Below are 24,976 nucleotides of genomic sequence, written 5' to 3'. Positions count from 1 at the left end.
AGACAGGATGCTTACAAACGAGTCACTTGTCAGAGTCGTACCTAGACGTATCACTGGTCCCATGTCACTCCAACTGCACACGCCCACACTATTACAGAGCCTCCACAAGCTTGAACAGTCCCCTGCTGATATGCATGGTCTGTGGATTTGTTATGTTGTCTACATACCTGTACATGTCCATCCACTCGATACAATTTGAAACGAGACTCGTCCAAACAGCAACATGTTTCCAGTCATCAACAATCCAATGTCAGTGTTGAGGGCCCAGGCGAGGTGTAAAGTTTTGTATCATGCAGTCATAAAGAGTACGAGTCGGCCTTCAGCTCCGAAAGCTCATATCGATGATGTTTCATTGAATGGTTCGTATGCTCACACTTGTTGATGGCCCAACATTGAAATGTGCAGCAATTTGTGGAAGGGTTGCAATTATGTCTTGTTGAACGATTTCCTTCAATCATCGTTTGTCCCGTTCTTACAGAATCTTTTTCTGGCCACAGTGATGTCAGAGATTTGATGTTTTACTGGATTCCTCATATTCACAGCTACACTCATGAAATGGTCATATGGGAAAATCCCCACTTCATCGCTACCTTGGAGATGATTTGTCCCATCGATCATTCTCCGACTATATCAACACGTCCAAACGCAAATCTTGATAACCTACCATTGTAACAGCAGCAACTGATCTAACAGACACTTGTTCTCTTCTATAGGCGTTGCCGACTGCAGCGCCGTATTCTGCCTGTTTACATATCTCTGTAGTTGAACACATATTCCTATATCAATTTCTTTGGTGTTTCAGCGCAAATCGCTGTTTTTGTAGCATTTTCATCGGAATTATTTTTAGATACTAACCAAAGCAGAGGTGATAGATAGTTTTGAATGATCACTGTGCAAATATGGACGTGGAGCGCTCTACTAAATGTTTACAAAAACATGTGTGTGCAGACTTCAGTTTAGAATGGCCCTTCCCCTCCAGTGCTCGGCATTTCCCCTACAGCACCTGCCCACAACCCTCACCACTACCACTCTCCCCATGCATGCCCTGCAGTCTGTGCATCTACATGCCACCTTATTCTGCATGGACTCTAAAACAGGAATTTCGCAGCATTCTATCACAAGGTATAAAGTATCTGCAAAGTTTCTAGTAGCAGTTAGGCAGCCCCAATTCATGTTGTGCTTAAAAGGAAGACTGTATGGCACCCTCTGGTGACTACTCTCAACACAGTGCAAGGACAATCCCAGACCAGTGCCCAGTCTCACACGTAGAAGACTCTTCTGCAAATGTTCACAGTAAGACTTTTTTTTTCCAATAACATAATCCGAGCATACTATCAGATCCCTGTAACTATAGATGACATTTCCAAAGCAGAAGTGATGACGTTATTCGGCCTGTTTGAGTTCACTAGGATCCCGTTCAGACTGTGTAACACAGCTTGTACCTTCCTGCGCTTTACAGTTGAGGTGACAAAAGATTTAGAGTTTTGCCATGTGTATACAGATGATTCGTTGGTGATGTCCTCATCAGAAGAGGAGCACTTATTGGCATTTGACACAGTTATTCGACTGCTTATACACATGGGGCTTGTAATTAATTCTGCCAAGTGTGTTTTTGGTGAGAAAGAGGTGCACTTTCTAGGATATTTGGTGAACAGACAAGGTATTCAACCACCACACAAAAAATCAGAAGCCATAAGCAAATAACCCCAGTCTTTCACCGTCAGAGAACTACAACGGTTCCTGGGTATAGTAAATTTCTATCTATGGTTCATTTGTAGTCACACACTGGTAACCACTCCTTTAAATGATGTTAAGGTTTCACAGAAGCCCAACAACAGAGTGCATTGGACCAGTGAGGCAGACACTGCATTTTAGGCTGTGAAAACAGCTATAGTAGAGGCCACCCTGTCAGTCCCATGTTTTTAACAAGATTTTGGGGAGATGTTTTTAATGTGTCAACAAGGTGGGTGGCTCTCTCAAGTTTTTTGTAAGTGGTCAGTCAGTCACATTTCCCTGCGCTGTTCTTTTAGCTCTTTTGTGTTTTGTATTCCTTCTGTTTTAATTTCTTGATTAGCTATCTTGCTCCTCATTGGTTCTAGTGCATGTGAGAGTGCCTGTGCAATAGAGTAATTGTGTGGTCATTTCGTGTGCATGCGTGTATGACAGTTTTCGTTCTTATCCACATCCGTTTTTTTAATCATTGTTAGGGCGCTGATAACCTCGCTCTTGGGCGCCCATAAGATCCCCAAATCACACACACACACACACACACACACACACACACACACACACACACACACACACCACTTGCCGTCATGGTTGATACTTCGTCCACTGCCATTAGTGATGTACTTCAGCACTAGATTGATCAGTACTGGCAGTCCATTGCATTCTATAGTCATAAGTTGTCACCATCTCAGCAACACTGGGCAACATATGATAGCTGTACATCACTTATGCTGTAGTCTAAAAATTCCCACTTTAGAAGGGCGACAGCTCACCATCTATGTGGCTCATAAGCCGCTTACCCGTGTGTTTACGGTACAGCTGCAGGAAGTATCACCCAGGCAGATGTGACACTTAGATTATATCATTTCATAACCAGCATTGTGTATATGGAAGGGAAGGTAAATGTTCCATCCGAGCACTCTCGTGCATAGAAACAGTGAATGCTGTAACAAATGACACAACACATGCGGAAGCAGTGACAAATCCATTGATTATGATGCCCTCGTGCATACGCAACAACATGATAGTGAGCTGCGTGTCTTGTTACAACACTCAAAAGGTTTGAGGTTACAGCTCGTGACATCGCCTGAAGCAAACCTAGAATTATATTGTAATGTAGCAGGAGGAAAATTCGCTCGTTTGTGCCACAACAATTCAGAGCACAAGCAATAGCATCAGTGCACAATCTGGCACACTCAGGAATAAGACGTACTGTCAGATTAATCAAACAGAACATTGTATGGCCATGTATGCACACAGACTGCAGAACAATTGTAAAGTGATGTGTCGTATGTCAGAGCACCGTCAAGCGCATTTCTTCCGCCAAATCAGCGTTATGGACATGTGCATGCTGACATTACAGGCCAACTCACAGCATCAGATTGCTACAGTTATTGCCTCACAGTGGTAGACAGGTACACGAGGTAGCTTGAGGCATTTCCAGTGACGGACATCATGGCAGAAACTGTAGCGCAAACATTTTCTTCATGGTTGGATTAGCTGGTTCGGAGTCCCACTGAAAATTATCACTGATCAGGAATGGCAATATGAAACCTATGTCTTCAGAGCATTGACCACATTATTAGGTATGAAATGCATCATACAGTGTAGCTGAGCATCTTCATCGGCAGTTGAAAACAGCACTGAGATGCCAAGAAAATCCGAAATGGAGAGAGACACATCCTGTTGTGCGTTTCGGTCTACGAACGTCATGTAAGAGTGATATGAAGAGCACAGCATCGGAACTGGTATGTGGACAAACATTACACCTACCTGATGAGTTTTTGCACAACATGGCACATGACACAACTGCCTCCTAAGACTTCATCACCCAATTAAGAGAATATATACACAAGCGAAAACTGACAATGCCTAGAATCCAGCTGGAAAGACACTCATTCATTTTTGTGGAACAAGACAAGAGCATGCATGCGTTCTTATGCAAAGATGCAGTGCATAAGCCATTGCAGCAACCATATGCCTGACTGTATCATGTAGTCAGTAGGAGCAGCAATCCTTTCCACATAATGATCAATGGTACACTCACCACAACTGTATTGGATCAGATTAAGCTAGCGTTTCTGGATGCAACAGCCATTACAGCTACCACAGAATGCGAACCAGAGAAAGCAGAAGAATCAGCAACAAGAGATGTTCCTGTACCCCATGAGCTCCACAATGAACCAGGCACTGTGACACTGAAACTGACATCGAGGATTACTACCACCCTCCCTGTTAGAACCAGTGATTCACGTGATGCAGTGCATAATTTCAAGAAAGTAGTAGTTATGAGGGTTGAACAGCGTGTGAAATTCAAATTGTGCTACCATTAGCACTAAAGGGGTTAGGCACATAGTGATATTTTCTGACATTTTCTCCTCGCAAACGTACAGTGGCACATAAAGGTCAATTCACACTGGCCGTCACGTCATGGCATCATCACGTCAAGGTGTATTAATACTATCCATCACGTCACAGAATGTGAAGTCAATTCAAGTCACATGATCTCAACTCGCATGACTGTGCTCAACTGGTTTTTCGTGGGAACTGCGATCACCGCAAGATGATTTTCAACTGTTTTACGCATGAAGTGCAGCTTGCAGGTACAATTTATGTATTAGATAAGGAAGAGAGAAGTACAAAGCAACGCAAAAAGGATGTGGTTCCAAAAAATGTCATTATATTGTACAAAAGAGGAATTTCACACACTATACAAGGAGCTCAGGGAAAGTAATCTGCCTTTATAAGTATTTTAGGAAGTTGAAACACCAGTTGTTTCTTCTTTTTACGTCAAATAGCACAGTGTTACGAGCTGCCATCACAGCCTGTGAAAAATTGAGTTATGTAAGGTTAAGTTTACTAGTCAGTGCAGTGCAAATTTTTGTGCAGTAGTCATATCTCCCACAATGCTTTTCCCTTCCAGATTTATAGTTTTCTTTTTATATTTTGTATTTGACTTTTAATAGTTCAAGTGCCTTATTTGTAGTGACACCACATAAACACTGACAACTGATGCTTGCAAAACTGTTTCACACATAATCCAGCAAGCTATTTAACAATACACAAGCCTGCCCCAAATACATATTCAAACAAACAACTCTAATGCGTTACTTGATTTATGCCTAACAAAAAAGCAGTATGCCACTATTGCAGCACCTGAAGGTTTCAGTCCATTTCTTTATGGAACATCACAAATGCCTGACAAGATACAGATAAATTCCAGTTATTAATCAGTCTAATTCTATCCACAGTACTTTTATCACATCAGGCTGCAGCCATATTGGAATGCATCTTATTGTAAAATATTAAATACGGTACCTGTATATATAAAAATTAACTTTACTAATGTAAAAGAGGGCTAAAAATTTGGATGCCCATGTCATACAAGTCAGACTACTGCTTCTTTGCTTCAATTAATCTATAGTAATTTATTATTGAATTATAATTTTCAACAGAAGAAATAACGAAAAGAAACAATTTATAGCAAATAAGGAACAGCAAACAACTGTTACTAATCACAAAAACCACGACAAAACGAAATATGGAGAGACGAGCATGGCTGCATATTGGGTGGAAATGAGCTTTGGGGTCATGTGATCAACAATGAACGAATGACTTCAGACGTCAAAACTTTCTTCCCAAGAAACTTGGTGCCGTGATGTGACGTGATGAGATGGGATGGCCAGTGTGGGTGGCGCCATTTGAAATGCATGCAGGATGTTTTGATGGGACATGACATGATGAGACAGACATTGTGAATTGCCTTTACACGTTCCATATTGTGACAGTTTTAAGCTGTATTGATACAGTTGCTCTTTGGTATACATTTCTGTTAGTTATTCCATGCTTTACATTATGCATGCATTTGTGGGAGTCACCAGAAGAACATCTCTGAATGCACAGTGAAACACAGTATTATTCTGTGGTGACGAGCACATGGACAATCTGTTTTATTGTTTGATTTTTATTAGTATTCTTTGTATTGCCTTAAATTTTTCAGCTGATTGGTGTTCGAGCTTAAGGAAATAAAAAGTTGTTGCCTGACTACTTCATTGTATCTCTTTAGCAGACAAAGACAACCTGTAGTTGGCTAAAGTGCTGACCATATATATCAAATTTGGTGTTCGAGAAATTGCACAAACTGCACCTAAAGACTGTTTGCCAACGCATTGATCTATATAGCATTTTGGTCAATGAATCAAAGTATTTACTTCGACGATATCAGGTGCCATTCTTGGGATACTCAATGACAGCAGCCGGCATCTGCCCACTGCAAGATATACTTGTCATTATCAAATAGACAGCTCGCCATGTTGATTATCACTAACTACGTTGGTTCATTGGACAAGTTAATTTCTACAGACAACTTCTGCCTAATGCTGCGCCCATCCCAGTACCTTTGACGTCAGCACTAGCCGGCAAGGGTGCAGTGGGCAAATGACCTTTGCAGTTGATACCTGAGATGTTGATGGCATTCGAGAAGACCAAGGCATGTCTATGTCAGACAGTCATGTTGGCGCACCCAGTTCCTCAGGAGAGACTGGCAAATTGTACTGAATGCTAGCCAGCAAGCCATTGGCGCAGCTATACACCAGCATGTTGAAGGCCACTGGCAGCCCATGGGCTACTTCTCCCATAAGCTTACATTGTCACAAGTTAAGTGGAGCGCTTACGGTAGGGAATTGTTGGCAATTTATGAAACTGTCAGACATTTCCAGCCACAAATGGAAGCCACGCCGTTCGTGGTTTTCACAGACCAAAAGCTACTTACTTTCGCCTTCTTTAATAACAAGGATGGCTGTTCACTACTACAATTTATACAACTTGAATTCATCGACCATTTCACGACAGACCTGCAGCATATAAAAGGAGATGAGAACGTCGTTGACAAATACAACCCCTTGGTGAACGTTTGCGAGTTCGGTGCGATGTATCACAGGGAAAACCTAGACCTTTTGCACCTGAGAAATTGCGACGGCAATTATTTGACAGCATACATGGACTGGCTCATCTGGGAATAAACGCCAGCATCAAACTGATGATGGACAGATTCATGTGGCCCAATATAAAGAAGGACTGCCATAGTTGGGCAAAAACGTGCTTATATTGTCAGAGGGCCAAGGTTAGACCGCTCGTGCACAAAGTGGTAGGAGACTTCCTACTTATGACACAATGTTTCACATATGTGCACCTGGATATCGTGGAACCTCTATTGCCATTGGAAGGATACTGTTACCTCCTCACCGCAGGGGACCGCTTCACCAGTTGGGCAGAGGCGAGTGCACTTTGGGACATTTCTGCGGATACTTCTTTCGTCATGGATTGCACATTTCAGCTGCCCTTTACATGTCACCGCACACCAGGGCCGTCAATTCGAATCGACTTTTTCTCGGAATTGGCCAACCTCTGCAGTTTCCACCATCAACATACCATGGCTTACGACCCATCAAGTAATGGAATGGTGTAACATGGGACATAGAACGTTGAAAGTCGCGTTAATGTGCCACAAACAGTCGTCAGCTTTGCCACTGCTTTTGTTGCGCCTTCGCACAGTATTAAAAGCAGATTTAGGAACATACACTGCAGGATTGGGTTATGGTGAACCCTTAAGACTGCCACAGAATTCTTCACTGATCAAACCTGGGCACGACAGACCGAATTGCCTTATGTAGTGCAAATTGTGCACGAGCATATGGCCAGATTTCGCCCATCCGCTGTTTCGAGACATGGGGCGGTAATTATGTTCGTACACAAAGATCTACAGTCATGTACACACGTGATGCTATGGACAGATGCTGTAAAGTCACTGCTGCAGCCCCCATATTCTGGGCCCTACATGGTTCTCTCCCAGGCCGAACATACTATGCATACAGATCAAAATGGGAAGACCCTGATAGTATCGTTGGAAAGGGTTAAACCTGCGCATATATTACAGAGCGAAGAGGATGTACACGCTGAACACGAAGTGTCACCTTCCACACTACTGGACACGCACGACACTGTCTCGGGGCCACAAGAAGAAGTTGTACCGTCACTGCCAGTTCTGGAGGCTGAAGAAGTTCAAGCAATGCCTTCCATAGACACGAAAGCTGGACGTCGTGTGAAATATAAATATCCCTAATTCCTCGAGCTCCGCTCTACCGGGGCTGTGTTGGAGTCGCCATGAGAACATTTTTGAATACACAGCGAAACACAGCATTATCCTCTGGTGACAAGCGCACGGACAATCTGCTTTACTCTTTGATTTTTATTACTATTTTTGTATTGACTTAGATTTTTCAGTTGATTGTTCTTCAAACTTAAGAAAATAAAAAGTTATTGCCTGACTACTTCGTTGTATCCCTTTAGCAGACGGATATAAGCTGTAATTGGCTAAACATGCATGTTTTTGCAACTGTAATCTGTTGTCGAACACATGTGAGAATAAGTACCTTGTTTTCCCCGTTACCCACACCAGCAACTGGCACCACCGGTATTAATGGCACCGATAATAAATGCATGAGTTGCTGACCAAGGCTTCTAATTATCTTTGTGTACATAAATCTTTGACTTCCACATTGAGGGAAGCTTCATCTCTTTATTAGGTTCTGAGGGTTTTTTGAACGTTGAGTGTAGCCCGCCGGTAGTAAGTGTTATTAGAACTTAGAAATTAGCTTACCTAAATAAAATGGGTGATGAACTTCCATATCGTGCTGAATATGCCAAAAGTGGTCGTGCGTCCTGCAAGGGATGCAAATCACCGATAGCAAAAGATACACTGCGGCTTGCCGTGATGGTGCAGGTAAGGAGTTGCAATGCGGTGTAAGGTAACTTTCGCGCCATCAAATTAATCGCAAATTTTAATTTTGTGTGGTTTGACAAGACCTATTCTACCCTTGCCCCTTAAGTATAAACAATACCGATAGATCTTAAAAGTGTTTGGTTGGCGTGTACGTCTCACAAATGTTGGTTGATAACACAAAACGACTCATTAATGGCAATTGCTGTATACAGTAGCGAGTGTAAATAGATTCAGCGTTAGACATATGACGTATTATTTAGAATCGATTTAGTGATACGGTACTACCGGCAGACTAAGCTTAACAGAGACTGTCTAATTTATGCTGGCTTTCTTGATTTACCCGTGTTCCATAACGCAGGTAAGACTTCCACATTTTTTTGTACCTTGCCAGGTAATAGAATAACATTTTTTGTGCGTAATGCTACCTGCCCTCGAAGTTACGTTGATTTTAGGTAGCCTACAGCAGAAAAAAAGTGTCAGGTCGGAAATTCGGGCTATCAGTAAAGCAGTTGCGTTTTTTTCAAAGGAAGCATTTGATATGAGTAGCCAATTGCGATTTGTGGCTTTGTCATTGAAAATTAACTGAATGACAGTAATTGGCATCGTAAAACGGATTCTTTTGCAATTGTGCCCATAATAATCCAGTTTCATTGGTAAAAATAGAAAGTAAATAGATTTGTAGCTGACCATGGAAGTGTTACATATGTGTGCCTTCCATAACCATTATCATTAACGATGTCGATTTATGGCACTTAAAGAGATAAATTCAGATAGCCGTCTAAACTCCATTGATTTTTTGTCCTACTGGGATTTCTTTTTCATTATTATTCTTATAGGCTCCTTTTTGTTTTACTTATTTTGGTCTCATTGTAAACCCTCTTAGGTTACCCTAAGTCTCTTTTGTTTATGTTCTCATGGGACCTGAACCATTTATTTTTATTTATATTGTTGAAAGGGTAAATCCAACTATTATTGCATGTGCTAAGCTTCATTTTAAAGTTTCTACAGACTAATGTAATTATATCTGTAGAGCAAGTGCCACATTTCTGAAGTAACGTTAGGTGCTTTCAGTATCTTCTTCTCATGTGTGCAGTGAAACTAGGATTATTGATGTTAGTAAGAGTAGGCCCTACTCCATTATGATGGATATTGTTTTAGAATTTCAAACTGTGGATAGTGACAACTATTTTGTTGGTTGGAAATTTGCCACACAAGTTATGAGTGAATCAAATTCTTGGACAGACTGTAATCAAGTTATTGCAGTTTGTGGGATGAATAATTTCATTACTAGACTTAAAGGAAAAAGGGCCCTTTTTAACAATCATAGCAGGGCAAAATCATGTGCGAAGAAGTAAACAATTGTATTTTAGTTGGAAGTGGTAGAGATGTAAGAACACCACACACACACACACACACACACACACTAAGATTTTGTCCTCTTGCAAACAGATATCACAAGATAAATGGATAATACAGAAGTGCCACTATAATGTCTCACTCCAAAAATATAATGTAACTAATGGGACAACCAAGGAATATTGGGGGTTTAGGGCTGGGGAAGCTAAATATATAACAATAAAAAAAACTGCACCACCCCAAAACAAACAATATCCAAAAAAATTAGAAAACAGCATTCCACTACACCAACAAAACCACACGTATCGGACATTTCCCTTGAACTGTATAGCTCAACCCACAGCTATCAATACCAAAAAACTAATACCTACAACCCCAAAAAGTGGAACCAAATCCCCAACAATTCAAAAACCCAAATACCCCATATTAACTACATCAGTTAAAACCCAACTGACACGTCATAAATATACAACACAAAAAACATCACAGTTTCTATGAAATAAAACCAAAACAAACCTTACTTGCCTACAAAAGACTCCGGCAATACTGCCTAGATTGGCCACCTCATGCACGCCAACAGTGCCAGATATATATATGTCAATGGTCTGAGCCACAGGAACTCTTGTTATTCTCATGTTGTTGCCACCAATGTGACCCTGAAGGTTTTCAGCAATAAGACAACATCTGCAGAAACTGTGTGACAGACACCGTATTACCACCCGGATCTCGGAACGTAATGATACACTCGTGAACTTTACCGTTGTATACTTATCTTTGTAATCGTGGTGCTTCTGTTGTGTTATGACCTTAGTGTAGTTAGCGACAAGTAGCTCTTGATCCTCCTAATGTTTTGTCTGTAAGTGATCACTACAGTGGCTGGAGTTCTTTTGTGTGTTACTAGCTACAGTTTATTTTTATAATCTGTTTCTTTTTCAAGTTTTACCTATTTTATATTTTGCAGTCACCAGTGTTTGATGGGAAGCAACCAAACTGGTATCATTTTGCTTGCTTCTTTGTGAAGCAGAGACCAAAATCAATTGGTGACATAGCACACATTGACTCTTTGAGGTGGGAAGATCAAGAAAAAATTAAGCAAAAAATTGGTAAGTGCTAAAAACTATCCATAGAGTATTTTATTCGTTGTTTTTTACTGTGTGTGCATGATAATAGTGTAAGTCAGGTCTTACACAACCTGTATGGAGCAGTTGTTTCAAGGCCTGCCTTTTTCAGCTGTTGTAGCTGTATTTTTCCCATTTTGCAAAAGTTTTTGACTGCAAAATCCACTTGTAAATTTAAAAGCCAACACCATGGAATAATATGAGTTCACGTGTTCACATTGACTCAGCTGAAGTTTGCAATTCGGCTGTGTTGCGATAATCGTAGGAAAATTGATTGTTGACAGGGGGTGCCCTGGAGTATGCAGTGGCAGTCTTTAGTGTGAGATATTTGTTTCTGTATTGTTTATGAGTATGTTAATAATTCACTGGGCTTCTTCAGTACTGTTTGTGAGAATATTTGAAGAGTTTGCGGCAGTTCCTTAGTTATTTTTATGTTTGCAGTTATGGGCAAGATTCTTTTTCTGTTTTGGAATTATTGAGTGGTGTTAGAGATTTTATTTTATATTTTCTATTATGGATATGACAAAATTCAACGGAAGCATCAGATTCCACCCTCTGCTTTGACCCATGACATAATGTTGTTGTGTTTGTAGGTGTCGTGTTGTACTTAGTTTCCTCTGGTGTATCTGGATGTGCTAAGTTTAACATGTGGTATTGCGTTCATTTGAGTTTTGGTTGTTGTGCTAATGTGGTTTTGATTTTAGGTAGTTGGTGTGGTGACATGGGTTGTGGAAGTGTTTTCGGTGGTTTACTAAGCTGTCTTCCTCCCCCCCCCCCCTTCCCGAATGGAATGGAATTTATTGCTTTATAGTTATGAATGGTTATGACAGTAAAAATTTTTGTTTTTGGTGTTTGTCTGTATTGGGGGGGGGGGGGCAGCACTGGCCAACCTAGGTGGTATTGCCGGAGGCTTTTGTTGGTATGTAATTTTTCGTTTTGTTGTATTCTATAGTAATTGTGATGTTTTGTCTGTTGTGTATTTATGGTAGATTGGTTGTGTTAATATAGGGTATTTGGGTTTTTGAATTATTGGGGTTTTGGTTCCACTTCTTGGGGTTGTATACGTTTGGTTTTTTGGTATAGATGTTGAAGTTGAGCGATATAGGTCAAGGGAAATGTCAGATTAATGTAGTTTTGTTGGTTTAGCAGAATGTTGCAATTTAAGTTTTTTATATTATTTTTTTGAGACAATGCATTGTTTTTTGTTGTATATTTAGCTTGTCCCTGCTGTAAACCCCCACTTTTCCGTGGTTGATGTATAGTTTAATTTTCTTTTTGGAGTGAGATGTTATTGTGTAATTTTTATTTTTGTTTGTTTTTGTTGGCAAGTGTATATAGTGACATCATTGTCGCCATATTGTATATGCTGGCACTAGCCGTTTCCACCATATTTGTCATGGGTCAAAGCACACATGTGGAATCAGGCGCTTCTGTAATGCCATAGTTCCCTGCACGTGACAGTGAGTACAGCATGTTGACCACAATTGAATTCCTACAGTTATTCAGTTTAATTGTGAGTGTGAGAACTACTACATTCGTGGACAGGATAGGAGACTGATAAGGGATCCTGATTTGAAAATGCTGTGGTGGCCATTGAAGAGATTGTGTTAACAACGTACTTCTGCTGTCACTAGATTTATTTGGTGTCTGAATTTGGTTTGTAAATATTTTAGGGCTTTTTATCGTATGCATGGTATATGTGTTTATGTACATAATTTTGGGGTTCTTGGGGCATACTGGGTCGCAGGATACCACCCCTCTTTCACTCATGATGTAGTTGCACTGTGCTGCAGCGTGTTGTGTGATATCATCAAGCCGTGTTGTTGTTTTGGAGTGGAAGTGAAATGTTGTAGAGGGCGCAGTGTATGAAGAGATTGTGTGCTCTAACAGTATCCTTGTCTGGGGCTGCGCTAAGTAGGTTAACTGGAGACTGGGATACCAGCTTTGTAGTTTGGGGGGGGGGGCGGTTATTGGTATCCAGATCTAGTGGGTGAGCAGTATAGGTTCACTAGAGTTTAGGATACCGTGATCGTATGGTATGTTTGTATGATTTTGTTGGGTTTTATTTTTTGCAGAGGGTTGCTTCTTGGTGTTTTTATTGTGCTCAGTTTATCCCCACCCAAAATCCCATTTTCCATCGTTGCCCCACTAATTGCATTGGCCTTAGCACCTGAATTGATTCGTGTGTTGTTCGTATTTGTGCAAGTATTATGATAGATTTGTTGGTGGTCATATTAGATAGGCTACACTCTAAATGAGTTTCCGGCACAGTGATGATGTCATTGGTCAAAGCGGACAGCTGATATCCCAGTCTCCAGTAATCCCTTGTATAATCATATCTCCCATTTTGATGTTGCAAGTCAAAGCTGCCAGCTCATACCACAATCTTTGGTGTTGCTGTTTTCATATCAGTGTTGTATTATTTCATGTAGTTCAACAAAGATTGTACATGATAAATAAACTCAATTATCTGTCACATAATGCAGTGCATTATGTTGTTGACTGGACTGTAGTATGATTAAAATTGTTCACCATTCCCAGTGTAACACAGTGACATGTCAGTTCACTTAATTTTCAGACAGTGTGGTGTAAACTCATTGATAGTTATCACACACTATCCGGCAACTCATTTAATTGCTGCTGGCCATAAGTGCCAGATACATGCAGTCCTGAGAATTCAAAATTGTTCTCATTAGTGCTTTCTGTTACTGTGCCACCCTGTCTATAATAAAATGCTGCATTATCGTGTGGAATATCTTACTTATTTCCACTTTTGGCAATTTTCCCTAAAACCAATTCAGAATCTCAAGGCAAATAACTTTCACATTTAGGACTGCCATGCCTACAAATTTTTCTGTCTTTTCTCATAAAGAAAAATATCTGTGTTTCAAAGGAAAAAATAATATAGTCATCTGTTATTGTTTCAAGAAAATTGTTTAAAAGTTGGTATTACATAGGTTTTTAACGAATTTAAAAGTCACCATTCGTGTTCCGAAATATTCAAAATACTCCATAACTCCAGGTGTAGCTACCCCCCCCCCTCCCCCCGCCGCCCTACCCCACAAACTATTATATGGGTGCCCTTGGTGTACAGTATTTTTAATGCATGCTCATAGCACTTCCCATTTTTGTTGGATTGCCATCATTTATGCGTGACAGATTGATGACACTTTCCTCTTTGTTTTATCTCTTGTTATGAAACAGCATACATTTTCACCCTTTTTAATTGTTCCTAGCAGTTTTGTGTTCAGCAAACTACAAATGCTGAGTTGTTGTAGTCTGGGCAGTCTTGGAGGCAGGTGCTGATCCAGTTGCACTAGTGCACTGCGAGTGTATAAATGTTACTGTGATTCCACTTCTTGTGTAGCAGCTGTGGTTGAGTGGTCAGATCAAGTTTGTGCCTTAATTTCTTGATCCAGCAGAGGACACATTGTCGATCTAGAATAATTGCCAAACGTTGATGCTTGTAGTACTGATTTGTATTCCAATGTGGTTTTTGCCCCAACCTCGCCCTGTGTATCCCTCTTTCCTTTGTGAGGAAGGAACTAATAATTCTGAAAGTTAGGAGGGTTTTAGTATTTTTGTATTTCAGCTTGTAACAGTCTCCTTCACCTTCATCACCCTCAGATTCTCTGTTCTTGAAGTCTCCTATCTTGATTGCTGGACTATGCTGAAAATTGGCTTTAAAAAAGACAGTGGAAATAATGTATACTACACTGTTGTTGAGTTTAAGTAGGTTTCCCCACTTTTATTAGTACTATAAATGCCATGATAGCCAGTTTTCAAAGTTTGCAATACACAATCTGTAAAGGCAGAGAGACTCGCACCTGCTCATCCATATGCATGTTCATAATAGAATAACCCAGTTATTGTGCTGTGACAAACTATTCATTGAATGTAACAGTGATAAAATGAAAATTGCATTGCATGTGAAATAGTTCACATTGAAATGTCATATATGTACATCTAAACTGTTAAGCCAAAGCACTGTGTGTGTGTGTGTGTGTGTGTGTGTGTGTGTGTGTGTGTGTGTGTGTGTGTGTGTGTGTGTGTGTGTGTTTGAGGTTATTGGAACACACATTTTTGTAAATGTGTGTATTTGATACATGTTAATGTTACTAGAGTTAATTACTCTAGCAGACATTTTTGTTGCCAACTTTCTACATTGTCTTAAGCGAACTGACAGATTTTAACGTCATGTTAGCTAGGCACAGACTGTTAGTTTTGGGGAGGGTTAGGCCATTTAAGGACTAGTGTAAAGATATTCAGTTTCCATCTGCAGCATTCTTTGTCTTGCGTCTTATCTGTCTTGCATAATCCTCATTGAAAAATTTTGCTGTTCTTAGGTAGTCTATCTTCCACATTACCACTTCCATGGTCAAACTAATGACTGTTTTCAGTACCCCAACTTATTTTCCATATCTCCTTCTTTCCATGTGTTCTTTCTTGCCGCGCCCGGGTTCCCGGGTTCGATTCCCGGCGGGGTCAGGGATTTTCTCTGCCTCGTGATGACTGGGTGTTGTGTGATGTCCTTAGCTTAGTTAGGTTTAAGTAGTTCTAAGTTCTAGGGGACTGATGACCATAGATGTTAAGTCCCATAGTGCTCAGAGCCATTTGAACCATTTTTTGTTCTTTCTTGTCTCAGTAATCTCTTCTGATTTCTTCTTGTGTTCTTCATGCTTTTCTTTAATTCATAGATTTTCTACCTTGTTTCACTTTTCCCTACTCTTTCTTGCTGTATCCATGTTCCATCTGCGTCTGACCCACACCAAGTTATGAGCTGTGTCTCTGTCTGCCCCTTGACAGCTAATAACCGATGCGTGCCATGCATATGTGATCACATGGTTTTCCTGGTTTCTTGTAACTGTCGGGAAGTTACCAAGTACACTTCTTTATATCTTTCCTGGGATGCCATGTGCTTATCATCGTCCTTTCCTTACCATTGGTCAAGTCAATCACCTTTACTCCATTATCATTACTGACTAGATGCTGGCTTTCTTTTCCTACCAGCTGGTTATAATTGAAGTGCAGGTACTCATAGAGGTGCAGTGTGGGCTGTAATTAACATATGACAGCAGTAGCTGTTCTAATGTGGAACCAGTTTTCGCTGGAAAAAAATTACTTCCTATTTTCGCCACCAGGTGAAAAGCTGGTGTGGTCAGTGCAAGAAAGACTTACAGAAATGTTTCCATATGTAATAGATTAGGAATGGGGCATTGGCAGAAAAGGTCAAACAAGTGAGAAAGGCATAGTATTGGTGTTATTATTAACTGCCTACCTAGTTTGTTCAATATGAGCACTGGAGACGTTGACAAGATGCTGTGCAGCAACAGATTCACAGCTAGTGGCTAAAATTCAAACTATTCTCTCTCTCTCTCTCTCTCTCTCTCTCTCTCTCTCCAAATGATATCTACCAAGTTTTGCTGCCATATGATAATTACAGCCCACATTGGACTTCTGTGAGTAGCTGCACTTTAATTATAACCACACAATATTATGTTCTTGTGCATTTCTTGTTTACCAAGTTTTGCCTTCAGATCCCCAGGGATCATTTTTGCATCAAGCCTATGAACTTCACGTATTTTCTCCTCCAGTTTGGAGTAAAATGCATCCTTCTCCCTTCAATATGATTCCTCTGTATTGGCATAGATGCACATCATTGTAACATTGAAAAATTTTACCTAAATACCAAAGAATACATGTCACTCAACTGCTTTGAAGCTAATTATATTTACCTTCATTGAGCTGTGTATAAGAAAGGTGGTACCATGATGACCTGTATCCCAATGCAACCATTCCCTATCCCTTCCAAGCAATATGGCGAAGGCCATTTAATTTTTAGTTTTGGACCTGTTTCTGTATGGTGTCTTTTTTAGCCCTTTCTCCATGTGCCTGTTTTTAGCTGTCTTCTCTTATGTCTATTGGGACTGACATATAGTCATTTTTTACCTCCACTCTGTCTTCATATTCTATAGTTTTGACTTGGGCACTTATGACCCCAGTTGTTTTTTGTGCCCTAAAGCAAAACAAAACAAACCTCTCCTTTCCATCATATGTCTTGTAGTGCAGCTATTTAACTCGGCATTTCTTCTCTAATTTTTTACGTCTCTTTAAGTGGCCGCACATTCCAGGTGGCTGTGTTACCAGTTTTATTTCTTGTTAATCTTTTTCTTTGCCTTTTAGTTGGCTTGTAATTTGTATCTTTCCAAGGCCAGTGTGCAGTATCCGCAATAATGCTGTTTTAGTAGGTGGGGTTTGTTAGCCCCACTCCCAAACTCTAGCCTGGAGGACCAGCATTTTCTCTTGTAGCTTACAGCACTATGATGGTTAGCTTCCCTATACCTATAGAGTTCCTCTCCTGTCGTATGTCAGACACTATTTGTGAGGCTTCTCTGTTGAGTCCTGTTCGGCTTGTGTGACCCTGCTGGAAAGGAAAGCAAGACTAGTGGTGGAAGACTGTAGAGAGAAGAGGAAAAGCGCAGCTAAATTAAAAGGGTAAAGAAAAGGCAGTATGAAAGTAGGAAGATAAAGCATTTGGACGAAATGAGGGGTTATGATAAGATACGAAAGATCTAGAGAAATTAAGAGGATTCCAACAGATCTAGAATTGGAAGCACATAATGACTCGTAGAAGAAACTCCCTGTATACTGAATTTTGTAAAAATCAAAAGGTGTAACCTATAAATGTCAATTGTTTTTAAACTGATCAAAAATTTGTTTTAATTGTATTACAGATGACACATAATAAGCAAACTGGAAGCTGTAATTTAAAACTAAATAACATTTTCTTGTATTTCAGCTTCTGGTGGTGGAAGCGGTAGCAGTGAGAGTCCTGGTACAGCAAAGTCTGGTAAGGGCAAACCAAGCAAAAGGAAGTCTGCTGTTGGTGGAGAATTCAGTGATTTTACTGTCGAGTATGCAAAGTCCAGTAGGGCCACATGTCGAGGTTGTGATACAAAGATTGATAAGGTTAGTAGTGAATATCTTTGGGCCATCTGAAACTTAAGTTTTTCCAGAACCATAAGCAAAAATAAAATTTAGTTTCCTGGAATTGTTGATTGGAATACGTTCAGCAACTTGTCAACAAAAAGCCACAAGCTACTCAATGTATTCACAGGGCAAGTTTACGGCACAAGTGGCCACTTGGGGCACCAAGTTGAAGGAGCATCAGAGCCCTTTGTGAATTCCCACCTGTGGATTCGGGGGGTTAGAATAGGCCCGAGGTATTCCTGCCTGTTGTAAGAGGCGACTAAAAGGAGTCTCACATGTTTCAGCCTTTATGTGATGGTCCCCTGTAGGGTTTGACCTCCATTTTTCAAAATTTTCCTGAGGAGCAAGCCAATTGGGTAAGGGTTCCTTACATGATGCATAGTGTCCATTATGTGCTCAGACCTCTCGCATCCTTCGTCAACGTGGATCTGCCCTTAAGCTCATTCTCCAGCTGTTGGGCGAGGTCACACTCCTATGTGCGTTTTCCTCCATCCTCGGTGCAGTATCACTTTCTGTGCTGTCGATGATGTACTTCTTAGCTCGTTTGTGCCTGATATCCAGCACGGTAGCCAGTCTATTGTGGTGGGGCTGCCATGTACCCTGTTGGTTGTAGCCCCCTGACCACACAGGGATCACTCTGCTGATGCCTGCTTCATTAACTACCCATGTATGCCAAGGACATCACCCTGGGACATCGGGACTCCTGGCAATGGCCATCCTGCCAGGTGGCCTTTACTGCGGCTGGGTGGCACCCTTAGGGAGGGCCCCTGGTCGGAGTGGGTGGCATCAGGGCAGATGACATGCCATGAAACATAGTACATCATCTCCTGCTGGTGGGAAAACACCAGCAGTCTCAAAGCGGTCAAGTTCTAACTTCAGTGCTAAAAAATATGACCCCAAATTGTCTCCTCCCCCCTCCCCCCTGGCCACATTCGCCTTGCTCGCCAGACTGCAGAATTCTCCAGAAAGAAAGAAAAATAATTTAATACAAAGCCCTGGACCGACTGACCTACACTGAGGCTAAGAGAAAACATGAGAGGCTACATCCTGTACATATGATGTCAACCTACGCCACCACTATGACAACAGTTCTACAATTTTCCGTTCCGCCGCATACAGTTGGTCTCAGATCCATCAGACTCCACCTGCCCCTTTGATGTTTGGGGGGGGGGGGGGAGAGTTCTTTCCTCCCTGTTGCTCCTACACAACCTACTTCAGGAGAAACACACCTCCCCCACCCCCCGACCATCATGAACGTCAGTCCTCACTTCTCAGCCAGAGAAGTGTAAGTCTTCTTCGGCTCCTCTTGCCAGGAATGGATCCCTTAGGTCACTCCCTTCCCACGTTCCTACCAGTTTCAAAGCTGACACCCACCAGTGGCTGAAGCAACCACAGGTAGCTGGTCATAGGGCTTCACGGTCCTCCTCAGTCCCTGAGACGGAATCAGTGAAGCCCTCCCAGCCAGGCGAACCTTAGGAACAGCAAGAGAAACCTAAAACGAAAAAGACCCCTCAAGAACCAAGGCACTGCAGTGACGACGACAACAACACTACCTACAAGCTCTGTGTCTGAGGATGAAGTGGAGATTCTGGCATCTGCTAAGGACCTAGATATTGCTGGGCCTTCAAACACAATGGATGTGGATTGCACAGGTACTGATCTGGTGGCATCAGGTGGCCCTGAGGTGTAGACTGCCTCATTGAGTGTCTTGTGACTTGCCAGTCTCATGATCACGTAATCCTCCAGTGGAATTGTAGTGGTTTTTTCCACCACCTGGATGAGCTATGGCAACAGTTAAGCTTTGCACCTGCTTTCTGCATTCCCCTCCAGGAAATCTAGTTCCCAGCAGTAAGGGATATTACAGGAACAGTAGCGACTATACAGGGTGTCTACGACCCAGGAAATCCAGGAAAAAACCGGGAATTTTTCATTGTTTTAGCTTTCAGTTAAATTTTTGTAATTTTGACTGCAGAATTGATTCTCTAGCAAACAATGTTATTGTATCCTGCTAGTGGAGAATGATACTGCAGCAAGAAAATATAAACGAGAGGGGAAAAAAATAAAGCTTTAGTGGCAAATGAAATGTGCAATTTACAACAACAAAACACCGTGCACGCACAAGCGTCTGCAAATAGCAAAAATATGTCAAAGGCAGTAGGGCGCAGACTGTAATTCTTCGTAACAATATACTGCTTGCTATGAGCATGATGTCACAACTGTTCACGTTAGGTTTGTTTGACCAATTGCCAGCGGTTTGTTGCACATGCGCATCTGACTCGCGTATAAGCAGTACCTTCTCCCGCTACTTGAAGTTTGGCTGTTTGCTGTATCGGTAGTAGCAGCAAGCAGCCAGATGCAAACGAGAAAAAATTTTCTCGCGCGCCCTAGCTGCCAGATTCACGCTTGCACAGAGTTGTAGTGGGGAGGGGGTTAACCTCCACGTGACCCGTGTTTACATTAAGTGATTTCGCTGCTTCTCTTCGTGTACAGCTCCCACGTCAAATGAAAACCAAACGGATTTCTGTGGCCGGAAGCTATCAAGTGAATTAAAATACATTCACATAATTACGGAGGGCAAAAATATATTACTAATTTCAGTTTTCTGATTTTATTTTATTTCAAAGTTTGTAGCAGTCAAGCATTAATCGCCTTGCAGAACAGTGAAGTTAATTTTGCAAGTTTGCTAAAGAAATTTGGCTTTATTAATCTTTCCGCTGAGGCAGTCATTTTATTTGAAACGAAGTGTTTCGTTCTACAGTATTGCCTAGTACCAACTGTTCGCTGAATTTCAAGTGCACTTTGTCATCTTCTGCCATATATGGCATTATGCCATAATAAAGAACCAAAAATGAGATCGCAGAGTACTGGTACCCCAAGAAAATTTACATCCCAAAAACCACACTGAAAAGCTTAATATCAGATGGGACCTACTTCATTGTGAATCTGGAAAAAGCCAATTTGCACTCAAGCCGAATTATGCATTTTAGTATAGTTTACGAAATTCCGATGCTCTTTGGAGTACCCTCTGATGCCCTGTTTCTTTTATGGTGTAATGTAAGCTCTGTTAGTGCTTTATACACACGAACATGCGGGCTTCCTACTCCAATACAGTTGCACATGCACAATAATGCCTGTTTTTCTGGCACTCTGTGGCAACTGGTAAATCGAACCTATTTCTAACAGTCTCCGGATAGTATTGTGAACGGTGGTTAGAAAAGCGTTACTTTCAAAGTAAATTTCTTTTTATGCAAGATGAATTATGTTACGTGTGAGAAAGTGGGATGGATATCTAAATCACAGAGTGTTCGAAACTGAACAGTTTGAGGACCAGCCACTTACAAGAATTTCGAGCCGATACATTTATGTCAGAATTTTAAATTCACTGGCACATTTGTGTGATGTATCTTAAAGTATAACACACACACACACACACACACACACACACAAAATCAATATTACATGTGAAAGCTTAGCTTCTGTTGTAGCGTGTTAATCTGAGAGACACAAAATTATATGTGAAAGCTTAGCTTTTCTTGTAGATATACGGTACTGTGTACATTAATGTAAACCGTTAACTTTTCCTCTTGCGTGTTCGCGCTATGTAACCAGTGATCTTGCTATTGGCTGACTATAACAAGTGTCCTATGCTCTGAATAGCTGCTGTCATTGGCTGGCGAGATCTCGAGGCTTGAGATATGACTCGCTTACAAAAGGACATTGCAACCTAGGTTTTCAACGCTCCGGAAACTAACGCACTGTGTTTGGTGCAATTCGAATTTATACTTTCGTAATACAAAAATATGCAGTGTATATGTTGCTGCAAATCAAAGGTCTTTCCAAAACTTCTCTCCTTTTTCTTTAATTAAAAGTACCTCCAAAACTTCTCTGCCCCGTGTTCTCCCCTGGCTGCAGTGTTCTCACTGCAGAGCTGGCGGCCATATCTCGTGCTCTTGAGCACATACGCTCATGCCCTGGCAGGTCATTGCTCCTGTGTACTGACTCCTTGAGCAGCCTACAAGCTATCAACCAGTGCTACCCTTGCCACCCTTTGGTGGCGTCCATTCAGGAGTCCATCTATGCCTTGGAAAGGTCCTGTCGTTCAGAGGTGTTTGTGTGGACCCCAGGACACATCAGAATCCCAGGCAATGAACTTGCCAACAGGCTGGCCAAACAGGCTACGTGGAAACAGTTTCTGGAGATGGGCATCCTTGAAACTGACCTGCGTTCTGTCTTACGCCGCAGGGTTTTTCGGCTTTTGGATACAGAATGGCATAACAATACATACAAGAAGCTGCGTGTCATTAATGAGACTATGAATGTGTGGAAGTCTTCGATGCGGTCCTCTCACAGGGAATCAGTTGTCCTCAGCCGGCTCTGCATTGGTCATACGTGGCTAACGCATGGTTACCTCCTCCGCCATGAGGACCCACCTTGGTGTCACTGTGGCTAACAAATGATGGTCATCCACCTCTTGCTGGACTGCCCACTTTTAGCTGCTCTGCAGTGGGCTTTGAACTTTCCCAGCACCCTACCTTCCGTGTTGGTAGACAATGCCTCAACAGCAGCTTTAGTTTTACTTTATATTCGTGAGGGTGGTTTTTATCATTTGATCTAGGTTTTAGTGCATGCCTTTTATCCCTCTGTGTCCTCCATCCTAGTGCTTTGCAGAATGGCTGGCTTCTCCTTTTTATTCTCATGGTCGGTCAGCCATGGTAATCTGCTCTCTTGTTGTGATCTCTTCGACATGTATCTTGCATTTCTCTGTGGTTTTCTTGTCCGATTCCCCCCCCCCCCCCCTTCCATTTTAGTGTTTGTTGCCCTTCTGTCATTCTTGTGGTTTTCTCCTTTCTTCCATCAGGTTTTTTGTAGGTCTTGATTATTTTATTCCCAACCTTGTGGAATTATCTTAATCGGAACGAGGGAGGGACTGATGACGTAGCAGTTTGATTCCCCCCCCCCCCAACCAACCAACCAACCAACCAACCATCTTGCTACACGATAAATTAGTGGAATTGCAATAGATATTGTCACGTACTGGAAATCCAACGCCTTGTTTCCTCCTATTCTCCATTCTGTCTTTCTCTTCAAGAAACTCTCTTCTGTGCTGGCCACTCTCCAGTGTTTCATGGTTATCGGGCATTCTGTCGGAACCATGCTGGCTCCGAGATAGCACCTGGAGGGGTCTGCACTTCCGTTCTTGCTGATATCATTAGTGACCGGATCCCCCTGCGTATCAACCTGGAAGCAATAGTGGTTAGAGTGCAAATGACTCCGGTAGTCACTGTACCCAATGTCTACCTCCCTTCAGGTAGGCCACTTCCTTACTTTGAACTGTCTGTTAATACAGCAACTCTTGCTCCCATATCTCCCCCCCCCCCCCCCCCTTCTGTGGGTTCAGATGTTGGAATAGGCCCAAACTATCCATGCCTGTCTTAAGAGGTGACTAAAAGGAGTCTCTCACTTTTCAGCCCTATAAGTTCAGGTCCCATTTTATGGTTTGACCTGCCACTTTTCAAATTCTACAGAAGTGCAGGCCATATGGGGAAGGACACCTTACGTGGTGCATGAGTTATCCATAGTGCCCTTAGATTTGATCTCCTGAACCTCTTGTCATGGCCTTGCATCTCCACTTGCAATTCCAACTATGTAGGCGAGGACACTTCCCGGGGTATGTCATCTTCTTCTGTTGCCTCCTGTCCTCTTTCGCCCCCATTGGATTTCTCTGGGCCCAGTATCCAGCACGGTAGCCAGTCCGTTGTGGTGGGGCCGACATGTACCCATTTGGTGGTAGCCCCCTGACAATACAGGGATCGCAGTATACAGAGATCGCAGTATACAGAGATCGCACTGCTGATGCCTGAGCTATAAACTCTCCACATATGCCGATGAGTAGGTGCCTGCCTTCGTAGGGCATCAGGACTCCCGGCAATGGTCATCATGCTAGGTGGCCTTTGCTGTGGCTGGGTGGTGCCTGTGGGGAGAGCCCCTGATCGGAGTGGGTAGCATCAGGGCAGATGACCTGCAACGAAGCAGACTGTCATTTCTTGCTGGTGACTGTACGGCACCATCACTCTCTAAGAAGGGCAAGATATAGTAAAGTGCTGACAGATGTGATCCTAAATTGTTTCTCTCCCTTGCTACACCATAGGAGGAACCTAGGTCTACAGAAATAAGAGAGCCATATTCACCTCGGTATTTAGTCTGTAGCAGAATGGATGGGGACTTCTTTCTACTTATAGAGCCTCAGTTTTTCGTTGAACATCTTGGGGGATAAGTCTGGGGAAGTGACAGTACTGTCCAAGATGAGAAGCAGTGCAGTCTTGATTCAGACAGCTTTCTCAGCCCAATCCCGGGCGTTACTCACTTGTGACTGAGCGATATTCCTGTTTCCGCCACTCCCCATAAAAGCCTCAACATGGTCTAGGGGACTATTTTCCATCATGACCACCTCTTGCAGTCTGACAACGAGCTCCATGCCACTGTACAACTGCGGGGTGTTCATTCCATCTGGCGCGTTTACAGGGGACCCAAAGACAACAGGTTTGCTTCTGGTGCTTTCATCTTGGCCTTTGTGGGTGATTCATTGTCTGAAAAGGTCGAAGTGATGGTTTACCGCCGTGACGTTAAACCATATGTCCCTCCCCCTATGCGGTGCTTTAAGTGCTGGAAATTCGGGCACGTCTTCCTGCTGCACTTACAATGCCACGTGTCGAGACTGCGGACCTCCACTGCATCCAGATACTCCCTGTGCGCTTCCTCCCACTTGTATCAACTGCTCGGAGCAGCACTCTGCCTGCTCGCTAAACTGCACAGTGCCCCAAAAGGAGCAGAAAATCATGGAGTACAAGACCCTGGCCTTACGAAGAGGCTAAACATAAATTTGAAAGATTACACCCCGTTTGGTTGACATCCACCTACACTGCAGCTACATTACCACCATCACAAGTACCAGTCGTACCACACACTGCCACGAACAGTGGGCCCTCTGGGCCTCCAGAATGCA

At 42.2% G+C, this 24,976-nt stretch overlaps 1 protein-coding gene across 1 annotated transcript in view; it reads left to right on the top strand.

Annotated features, from left to right (window-relative positions):
* The first annotated feature begins 8,311 nt into the window (after window positions 1-8,311).
* LOC126203339 (poly [ADP-ribose] polymerase) overlaps window positions 8,312-24,976 on the top strand; it is a 122,081-nt gene continuing 105,416 nt past the window's right edge. Inside the window, exons 1-3 of the mRNA XM_049937625.1 lie at window positions 8,312-8,509; window positions 10,827-10,968; window positions 17,783-17,952. Coding sequence (XP_049793582.1) covers window positions 8,396-8,509; window positions 10,827-10,968; window positions 17,783-17,952 — 426 coding nt within the window. The 5' untranslated portion in view covers window positions 8,312-8,395. The remainder of the gene's footprint in view (window positions 8,510-10,826; window positions 10,969-17,782; window positions 17,953-24,976) is intronic.

This window comes from Schistocerca nitens, chromosome 9 (genome assembly GCF_023898315.1).
Source record: "Schistocerca nitens isolate TAMUIC-IGC-003100 chromosome 9, iqSchNite1.1, whole genome shotgun sequence".
In the NCBI taxonomy this organism is placed as follows: domain Eukaryota; kingdom Metazoa; phylum Arthropoda; class Insecta; order Orthoptera; family Acrididae; genus Schistocerca; species Schistocerca nitens.
The sequence above is the reverse complement of the archived record's forward strand: the minus strand, read 5'-3'. Positions and strand labels throughout refer to the sequence as shown.